The sequence below is a fragment of the Paramisgurnus dabryanus genome, chromosome 6, assembly GCF_030506205.2.
Source record: "Paramisgurnus dabryanus chromosome 6, PD_genome_1.1, whole genome shotgun sequence".
Taxonomy (NCBI): Eukaryota; Metazoa; Chordata; class Actinopteri; order Cypriniformes; family Cobitidae; genus Paramisgurnus; species Paramisgurnus dabryanus.
The window spans coordinates 4198203-4209005 of NC_133342.1; the positions used below are offsets into that span (position 1 = coordinate 4198203).

The 10803-nt window shown below is 42.3% G+C and overlaps 1 protein-coding gene across 1 annotated transcript; it reads left to right on the forward strand.

The window, feature by feature from the left end:
- The first annotated feature begins 1764 nt into the window (after nt 1-1764).
- LOC135744147 (uncharacterized) lies at nt 1765-6311 on the forward strand. Its single transcript, XM_065262114.2, has 10 exons — nt 1765-1917; nt 2015-2157; nt 2443-2602; nt 2750-2938; nt 3954-4121; nt 4323-4474; nt 4614-5013; nt 5421-5483; nt 5672-5778; nt 5877-6311. The coding sequence occupies exons 2-10, from the start codon at nt 2038-2040 to the stop codon at nt 6048-6050; spliced, it is 1533 nt and encodes a 510-aa protein (XP_065118186.2). The 5' UTR covers nt 1765-1917; nt 2015-2037; the 3' UTR covers nt 6051-6311.
- The last annotated feature ends 4492 nt before the right edge of the window (nt 6312-10803 follow it).

Consider the following 10803-nt stretch of genomic DNA (forward strand, 5'->3'; position numbering starts at 1 on the left):
CTTGTGGTATATATCTACAGGACTGCTCCCATAGCTTCTGTCACAAACAGATACTCAGAGAGGGATGGTGAAAGAAAGCTAAGCCAGTCAAGAGGTGGGAAACACTCGTGCTGCATGCACACCCCTTCCGTGTACTCTTTGCGAAAGGAGGCGCAGTGCATTGGCAGGAACAGAACGAGTCAACAATACAAAATAATTTTTTGCTTGGAAGGCTCACCTGTGGACAGGTAAAGTGGAATCATGGGTTTGGAGTCACTCTTACTGTTGATAGTGATTGGTTGGTGCGGTGGAGCACCACTACCGGTGAGGGAGATCTACAGGATGCCACAGAGTACGCTCAAAGGTATGTCTGGACTTTTTTCCACTTTCAGGTGGTGCTATTTTCTGTGCTAAAGCAATGCTCTACCAAATGAGCTACAAGAACACAACCACAAATCTCAGTACTCACAAGTTACAGATTTTTGCATTTCTTTGTTTTTGTTTGTTCAAACCTCCATCTCTTTTCTGTAGCACTATCTGATAGAGGAACTGTAGTGATGGAGGCAGCTCTGTCCCGCGCGCTGTCTGCTGTAGATTTAGCCGTATCAGAGGGCAGCAAGGCGGAGGCTGGCTGCAGAGGGTGTGTGCCCTGTCTGTTTCAGGACTGTGGACAGCGAAAAGGCCTCTGTGGTAAACATGAACAAACATTTTTTTAACAGTCAGGACACTGAAAAAATAGACTGTAATAATGATAGTGATGGTAATTTGATAGCATCTTCGGAAGCTGCACAGTCAGAGCCGAGCTGTGAGATGATCCTCCGTGCTCAGCAGGATGCAGATGAAGGTGAGAGGAGCTGGATGTTGAGTCAAGCCTGTGGTTTTTACAAGCGCCGCTGTACACCTGCACAACTGAACAAAGACTCATGCATCAGAGTCATGGGCGAGAGCTGTAGCGCTCGTGTCCTGCAATGCAGTCTACTTAACACCATGCAGAACCTGGAGCCGGCCACACAGACCACAACACAGGGTAAAGACCCACACACACATATAAACAAGGAATAGTTCACCCTCAAACATGTCACATGTAGCATGTACTGTATGTTGTTGAAGGTATATTTGTATAAGTATGTGTTGCCTGGGAATCAAATCCATGACCCACTGCTAATGTAATGATGCAATTGAGATTGAGTACTTCTATAATAGACTAAAATAAACCAGAATCTACTTTATGGGTAAACTATTTTTTAATGGCTGCACACTTATCTAATTTTATGTTTGTGATGTAAAACCTTTGTCTTATGCAGCTGTTTGTGGCCAGCGTCTGTCCGTCATGCAAAACCTAACACAGCCTCGCTCTCGTATCATTGGAGGGTCTCCTGCCCCTCTGGGCAGCTGGCCGTGGCTGGTGAACCTGCGGTTGGATGGAGCTCTGATGTGTGGAGGTGTGCTGGTGGACAGCTCTTGGGTCCTCACTGCTGCCCACTGCTTTGCTGGGTAAGAGCACAAACAAAATATCTCTTGTGTCATAGCAGTGATTTGTAATAAATTTGCTTTGATCAGAAATGTAAATATAACTTCTCTAAATAGAAGCCGCAGTGAGAGTTACTGGACGGCTGTGGTAGGGGAGTTTGACCTCGCGAAAACCGACCCTGATGAGCAGACCATGAAAGTCAATCGTATCATCACTCATCCAAAGGTAAATACACACAGTTCTGTTCATGAAACTGAATTGCAATTAAATAACTTGGTTGTTATTAAATGTCCCTTCTTTCTCATTGTAGTTTAACCCAAAGACGTTTAACAACGACATTGCTCTTGTTGAGCTCAGTTCTCCAGTTATTCTGTCTGAACGGGTCAAACCTGTCTGTTTGCCTTCTCACCTCGATCCACCAATTGGTACATCATGTCTGGTAGCTGGCTGGGGCTCACTGTATGAGGGTAAGGCAGTACACATATCTCGAAAAGTTTTAAAAACAGCTCTTAATTCGCTTTGAGTGCCGTCTTTAGTTTTTATTTTTTATTTTTGTGTGTATAGATGGTCCCTCGGCAGATGTGGTGATGGAGGCAAAGGTGCCTCTGCTGTCTCAGACCACCTGTCGCAATGCACTTGGGAAGGAGCTTCTCACTAACACCATGTTTTGTGCTGGGTACCTGTCTGGAGGCATAGACTCATGTCAGGTATCTGCAGACCTGTATTATAACTCTTAGTAAATCTCATTTGCTTTATAAGCATCACACCTGATTTACTAACACCTCATCTGCTTTTTAAACGTCATATCTGCATCTCATCTGCTTTATAAACAACACATCTGATTTAGAAAGATCTCATCTTAAGCTTTACCGCAACACATGTTTGCGAACATCTCACCAACATCTCTAACATCTCATGTGAGCACCTGCTCGCAACCACCACACATGGATTAGAAACATCTCACCTATATCAATTACTTTGCATGTGTATAGGGTGATTCAGGAGGACCGCTGATCTTCCAGGACAGTTTATCAGGACGTTTTCAGCTCTTGGGAATCACCTCTTGGGGTGATGGGTGTGGGGAGAAAGGAAAGCCTGGTGTGTATACACGGGTCACTGCCTTTTCTGACTGGGTCACAACGGAGATAGAGAGTGAGTACTTACAGTATGTTACATAAACTCTTGCAAACTAAAGAAGGAAAGATCTCTACCACTGAGTACTATATTTAAACCATCCTTAAACCATCAGTGAAAAGATTTCCATACACACTTTTTAGAATTCCATTCTATATATCCCAGAATCCTTTGGGAGTCGGGAGCCCACATGTCCTGAGCTGCTTAAGACAACTGACCTGTCTGAGGAGCAACAGATGTCGGAGTTTGCCACCCTCTGCCACTTCTACACACTTAACTGCCCTTCAACCCTTGATCCATCTGACTGTCAGCGACTCGCTCAGGACAAATGCCAAAGCCGATTTAAGAAGTGCCGTAAGTTGTCCAGGCATTTTAAACACAAGTTGTAAGTTGTTTGAGATTCATACTCTGATTCCAAATACACAGTGGTTAATTTTTGTCCATAGTTTTTTAACATCCTTAATGACAAACTCCTGTGAGAGTGCTGGATCTCATTTTTGACAGAAAAACTAAACTTTGATGAGTGGGTAAATCAATTAACTAGATGATGATCTTTACGTTTAAGTACCAACCACCATAGAATTGCAGTATTAACTTTACATTACAATAACAATTGTGTATTATACACACAAAGTTAATTCAACCAAGGAAAAACTAGCAAGTGAAATGTCAAGGGTCAAAAGTCCAACTAAAACAAACATTGATCAACATAATGCTCAAATTGAATATTGCTCATAATGCTCAAATTGGTTTGTTCAAATTGAAACTCAATTGTGCTGTCTATTTTTTTTCTCTTTTTTCTCTTTGCACTAAATGGCAGTGGTTGGATAGTGCAGATTAAGGGGCGGTATTAATATAATTAGATACCTTTGTCACAAAACAGGTGAAATCTGAATTACCTAATATTTTTACAAGCTTGCAGAGAATAGTTTACCGAAACAAACTTACTGGCTTGTTCTTTATCACGTTTTCTAAGTTGATAGAAGCATTGGGACCCAATTATAGCACTTTCAGATTTTCACGCTATAAAAGATGACATTGTCATAACGTTTGAAATAGTAGAATTTATCACGCTCAGACAACCAAGAATCATTCTTAGAACCTCAAAAAAAAAAAAAAAAAACTACACTTTTTATATTGACAGAAAGTTTTTGGGAATGTTGCAAATTTTCAAGGAACGCTCTGTTAGCTGGGCTCGTGTTTGCACACATGCAATCAAAACTGCGAAAAACTCTGCGAAAAGTGACGAAGATGCAACACAGACGTAATAATATTGTGTCTTTTAACATTTTAGATGCTTCTTAAATTGATGCACATGATGCTTTCCATCATTAAAAAATATCCTGATCACCTTTTTTTCTATCTGTAGAGTTACATTCCTTCCTGCAGACTTTGTTGGACTTGCTTCAGAGAGCTGATGACTATATAAGAGATAATGTCGACCTGACCTTCTTCACACAGACTCTTCCTCAGCTGGTGGAGAACGTCTACAGCTCTGCTCATATGACACGAAAACGCAGAGATGCGCTTGAAACAGGTACAGCCATTAAACTATCCCACGCTCGACTTTCATAGCCAGTCAAGGTACAAGATGGGGGGATAAAGGCAGTATGGGAAGAAGTGTTTATAACACAACAGTGTTTATAAACTTAAAACACAAGTTGTTATTCATTGTTAGTTGTTTAGAAACTGTTTATATTATCCTCCAGATATTTATTTCATTCTGTTATTCTCAAAGAGCAGGTAGGATTGCCAGCACTATTTGAGCGAGTGGGCCCTCTTGTGGATGACTGGGAAAGCTACCTCAGAGACATTGCTGAAGATCTGGATCAACAGAAGGAACAGCAAAACTTAGATCAGCTATCTGAAGAAGAGCAACTCTTCATCCCGGTACATTATCTTAAGTACAGATAATGTTTTGCTTTTGATAAAGCAACATTCTAACTCACTATATAGTTCTTACACAGACTTGTTACTCCTGTATGTGTTTGAATGTCTTTACATTTTTGTCTTTTAATGAAATTTTTAGCATGAAGACACTGAAAAATCACCTGTTCATCTGCTAGACAGAGCACTCCGCTCCTCCATTGCTGCCCTGCGCTCCAAACTGGATTCAATGCGCATTCCTGTCATACCAGACTTGGAATATCAGCTGTTTCAGAGGAATTTTACCATTCCTACCACTAGAAAACCACAAGAGGATAGCACCGCTTTTATATATAAAGCTTTACAATCGAACAACACAGGAAGTGTCACCGGAAGTCCTTTTATGATGGCATCCCCTCGGGATAACATGGATACAGCATCCAGATCTGTGAAACCCTCTCTCCAACCGCTAGAACTCAGAACCCAGGACTCTACTGAATCACTTCTTAAAAAAAACTCTGTTCCTACCCAGAATCCCCAGCTGCAACCGTCACTTTTCAAAAGTAAGGCTGTGAAAATGATTTGAGTTTTTATAGTTTAAAAACGCAATGAGGAAGAAAAAAATGCTCAAGTTCCTAAGATCTTTTAATTTTTTTTCTCTTTCAATTTTTTTCTCTAAAAACAATTTTTTTCTCTTTCAAATTTTCTTTTGGAATTTTAAATGCAAGAATTTCATTCAACATTCAACAGACCCGTGGTATAACCAATAATGTTAAGTATTTCATGATGTTAAAGAAATAGTTCACCCAAAAGTACAACTTTCTCATCCGCATGCCATCCCAGATGTATAAGACTTTCTTTCATTAGCTAAACAAAATAGTTTTGTAATCTATAAGATTCTGGTAGATTCATAAATGTCTTCTGATGTGAAACCATATACTGATAGGATCTGCTTCTGATGTTATTTCAGAGCACTTTCAGAGGAAGAGGAGAGACTTGCACAAGAGACGGATACGAGGAGCAAATAACAAAGGTATAATTTTTCAGATGATTTTTCTCCTCAAGTAACTAAACAAATTGTATTCTTTCACCTTTGGACCCTGCACACTTTCCTTCCACCCCCAGTGTCATTACTTTAAGGATTGTTGCCAAATAAATCTTCTTAATATTTATTGTGTTAAAGAGTGTGTTTGTTAAGGGTTTGTTCTTGTAAATGTGTAGTTTGCTCAGGAGTAACTGAATCTGCTCAGCTGGTCAGCACTGCCAAACAGATGTACAGCTGGATCCTGGCTGTTCCCCCTAACAACCTAAACATGATCTTCCAAGAGGTGTGTGTGTGTGTGTCACAAGTAATAACCTGAAACGTTTGTTACTCTCATTAAGTTTTTTTTATTTAGTGTGTATCTCATTTTGTGTATTATGTCAGGTGCTGGTTGATCTGAGCTCTAAGAATGACCATGGTTTATACCAGTCACGGATCAAGGCCACTATTGGTGGGCGACCTTTGACCTTCTACAGCCTGGTGGGTCTGGAGACAGAGGCATTTTATCGCAGCATGCCACGTATCATTGCCGTAGCCATTGATGTTCTCAAAACTTAAAAACACTTAATACTTGACCACTGTCTGGATGCTGTAACACATTGCTACATCACAGACTCTGTTGTGACATCACAGAGGGATCACTTTTCAACAGCTCTGCCTCTCAGAATGAGTCGTGCCGAACAGCTGACACTTTTCTGAATGAAGGGTCACAGTTGGTCACCGCAATCTAGGACTATGTCCACCCTGACATAACTTATTATGCAGGAACAGAGGTTGATCCTCCAGTCTGACCTGCAATCTGTACAGATATTATATACAGTATTTGGTGTTTGTTGTATTTATTTGAGTCAAGAATGTTTATTTTTATATTATGTAAATCTTTATAAAAAAAGATCAAATTATATTGAATTATTATAACAATATTTAAATAAATGTTGTCTTCATGTGCATCTATTTTTTACTTTTGACTGGGTAAGATTGAAATTAAAATAAAATCAAACTTTGATGTTCCTAATATCATATTTAGATTGTAAGACTTTAGCCTGGATTTCACCGACAGGGCTTCAATGTGTTAATTTAAAGCTAGTGGCAACAAATCACATGCATCTGAATCTTTTCTTTTATTCAGAATATACTAGAGTACATGTTCTATTTACTATAGAGTATAAACACTATCCTCGGTTTCACAAACAATCCTATACTTTCTCAACTGAAAATAACTTAAGTACAGATATAAGTGCAGATCTTAAAATATGCCAGAACCATTGCTTTTTCCTAAAGGTGCAATGTGTAACTTTTAGGAGGATCTCTTGACAGAAATGCAATATAATATACATAACTGTCATGCTCTCGGTTTGATCACCTGGGTTTTGTTGTCTGTGTGCTTTGTTGATGTCTTGTCGGGCACGTGACGATGTTTTGACAGCTCGCCACGCGTTCGGTTGTCCCGTGCCTTTGCTCCTCCCTCCTTGTTTCACCATTCATTATCTCTTTCTGGGTCACACCTGTTCCTTATTATCTCTCCTATTTATTCCCTGTGTTCTCCCTCATTCATTGTCAGTTCGTTGTACTATGTTACCCGTCTGATCGTATTCTTGCCAAGCCAAGCTTACATATATATTCAAGTATTATTTGTAATGTCGTCTTACCTTTGCTTCGTCCCGTCTGTCCAGGCTCCAGGCTGTCTCTGTTCCTCAGTATTTTTGGTCACCTCTATCCTCTGTCAGTTATCTCCAGCCGGATTATTTGTCGGCTTCGTCTCGGCGGTTTTGGCTGCCCTTCAGCCGACGGACCATCATCGCCCTGCTGATGCCGGCAGGGTCTGCTGAACTCTCGCTCTCTCCCCACGGCCACGGATGGTGTTATCCTTTTCAATAAATTGTGAATTACATTCCCCGCATCTGAGTCCTGTTCTCGCATCATGACAGAACGAACTGACCATACCATGGACTCAGCGGGGGGTGACATGCTTCGTTCCGCTCTGTTGCAACAAGGAGTCATGATTGGCCAGCAAGCTACTCGATTGAATGTAAACTCCCAAGAGATCGGCGCTTTAAACGCCCGAGTTACCGAACTGCTCGCGCGGGTCGAAGAGCTGCAGTTAGAAGCCGCCTCTGCCCGGAGGGCAGTCCCATCAGCCGAGCCCGAACCACATGCTAACAGCCCGCCTGTCTACGACGGGGATCCCAACGCTTGTCGAGCCTTCCTGTACCAGTGTGCCTTGGTGTTCTCTTTACAACTCTGCCGTTATGCGTCCGAAGAAGCCAAGATCGCATACGTCCTCACCCTTCTCTCGGGTCGTGCGCGCGAATGGGGGATCGCCGTCTGGAGTGCTCGAGCCCCGTGTGTTCGCTCGTTCAAAGCCTTCCGCCTCGAGATGACAAAGCTGTTTGATAGGTCGGCTCAGGGTGAAGAAGCCGCTGCACGACTTTCGCGCTTAACCCAGGGAAGATCGTCCATCACAGACTTTGCCATACATTTCAAAACTTTGGCCGCAGCCTGCAACTGGAATGAGCCGACGTTACGCACTCGCTTCATTGAGGGGTTGAACTCGTCGATAGCTGACGAACTCGCGTTATCTGAAATGCCCGCGAATTTGGAGGACATCATTGATCTTGCTCTACGTGTCGAGAGCCGTCTCGCTCTCCGTCGCCAACGTCGCCTCGCCTCAAACTGGCGTGACCCTGTGACTCGCGAGAGTCGCTCCCCTGAGACATCTTCCTCTTTTCCCTCGAGCGAAGTCGAGCCCATGCAGTTAGGGGCGGCGCCTCTCTCTACTGCCCAAAGACAGCATCGCCTGCTTCACCAGTTGTGTTTTTATTGCAGAAAGTCAGGCCATATAGTTTCCGCGTGTCCAGTAAAAGCCCAAGCCCACGCCCACCAGCAGCGGAGAGCCCTGGTGGGCGTAACCCCCGTGTCTAGCTCTCCGAGATCTCGCACTTTGATGTCAAGTAAATTGTCTTTTCAGGGTGTCATTCATTCTAGCAGTGCCCTCCTGGATTCTGGGGCGGAGGGGAATTTTATTGACCGCGCTACTGCTTTAAAGTGGAAAATTCCTGCCATCCTTCTGTCTAAATCTATCTCAGTTTGGACTATTTCAGGACGTCTGTTTTCCTCTGTTACTCACATCACACCCCAAGTAAGCCTTTTCCTTTCTGGAAATCATTGTGAGAAGATTGAGTTGTACATCCTTGAGTCCCTCAATACCCCCATCATATTAGGGCATCCTTGGTTGTTACAGCACAATCCTCACATTGATTGGGTTAATAATTCTATTTTGTCCTGGAGCCCGTTTTGTCTTGCGTCATGCCTGGGGGCTGCCCCCTCGCCTGTTTCTTTGTGTTTTTCTTCCCAGGTAGAGGCGGCCGATCTGACCGGGGTCCCGGAGGAGTATCATGATCTTCACGCTGTGTTCAGCAAGTCACGAGCCACCTCTCTACCTCCGCATCGCCCCTACGACTGTTCCATCACCTCCTGCCAGGCACTTCTCCGCCCAAGGGACACCTTTATTCCCTTTCAGCTCCAGAAAGAGAGGCTATGGACAAATACATTCGTGAGTCGTTACAAGCCGGACTCATTCGCCCCTCCTCCTTTTTTAACAGAAAAAAGACGGGTCCCTGCGCCCATGCATCGATTATCGAGGTTTGAATGAGATTACTGTTAAGAATAGGTACCCCTTGCCTTTAATGTCTTCTGCCTTTGATTTATTGCAGGGAGCCCAGGTCTTTACGAAACTAGACCTACGTAATGCGTAACACTTGGTTCGTATCTGAAAGGGAGATGAGTGGAAGACCGCTTTTAACACTCCCACAGGGCACTATGAATATTTGGTTCTTCCCTTTGGCCTATCTAATGCTCCAGCGGTCTTCCAGGGTCTTGTAAGCGACTTTCTGGGTGACATGCTTAACCGCTTTGTCTTTGTGTACCTGGACGACATATTAATTTTTTCCCCCTCTCTCCAGGAACACACCCGACACGTCAGACAGGTCCTTCAGCGCTTATTACAGGCATCTTGTTACAGGCATGCTTTCCGGCAGGCTCTGTGGTACCTGATGTAAGGAGACTGATCTGCACGAACACAAATATTCTTATCTCACTAAAATCTTGAAAGATTTACAAATGGTTTGGTTTCTTACAAACGTTATTAACGTGTCTATAATTCTGGATGCTTGAACATGTTTCATGAACATTATTCATAAGTATGCAGTGTCATAGGTACATCTGTAACATTTATAACAAAGCAAATGTTAAAAAAATCAGTAGTAAATTGAGCAAGTTATTATTGGTTATATAAAAAGTACATACACTATTAAAACACAATGTTACGAGTGAGCGAACTGACTGTGACAAGATGGCCGCCAGGTGCAGACGTCAACCTCTATTGGCCAGCAGGGCGGACAAGACATCTAGGCTTTATTATGTATATCTATGGTTTTTGAGGGATGAGCTGTTGGTTGCAATTCGCAATCTCTTCACTTTATGCCGCTAAAATTTATACACACCACCTTTGAAGCTCACGTTCTTTCTGATCCCATTTTTAAACCCTAGTTAGTGTGTAATGTTGCTATAATAGCATAAATAATAGACTTCATAGAACAAGGAAGACATCAGCCCATTTTGGGGACAGTGAAAATGCAGATAAGTAAATTGTGTGAAAAATACCGTGTTTTTACACGTGAAACTATATTGCGCATTGTAAACAAAAATCAAAGCTTCAAAAACACAAAAATAACAGGACCTTTAAGATATGCACACTATTAACGTCTTTTTAAGGCATGTTAAAAAAAAAATGCTTAAAATATCTTAATTTAACTAAGACCTGAACCTGGCTTTAGCTAAGGCTTGTCTGTGAAACCAGGCCAAAGTGTTCTGTTCCATGTGCAGCCAAATTTGAGTGTCGCACATAAAAGTTATCCTCTTTTCAAAAGAGATAAACATCTCCGTCAACAGGAAGCATCTGTGAAAAACACAGGGGACTTTTATTTGGATCATATTTGACCTGTGATCGACAGTGTGAGGTGTTGTGGGTACAGGAACTGTGCTAATTGTGATCCTCTGTGACAGGTGTCTCTGAATTACTGGCAAGCGTCTTTATTTGGAAGCTATGATAATCCTTTAGGCTTTTAGAGAGAGTACTAAAGATTCTGGAGGATTCTTGAGGAACACTGAGGAACGGCATGACGCATTAGCACTTGATAGTGGAATGTTTCAGTTCTGCCTCATCCACAAAGTCTTAAATCTTACTTACTTTGTCACTTGTTACACTTCTATTCTATCTATCTATCTATCTATCTATCTATCTATCTATCTA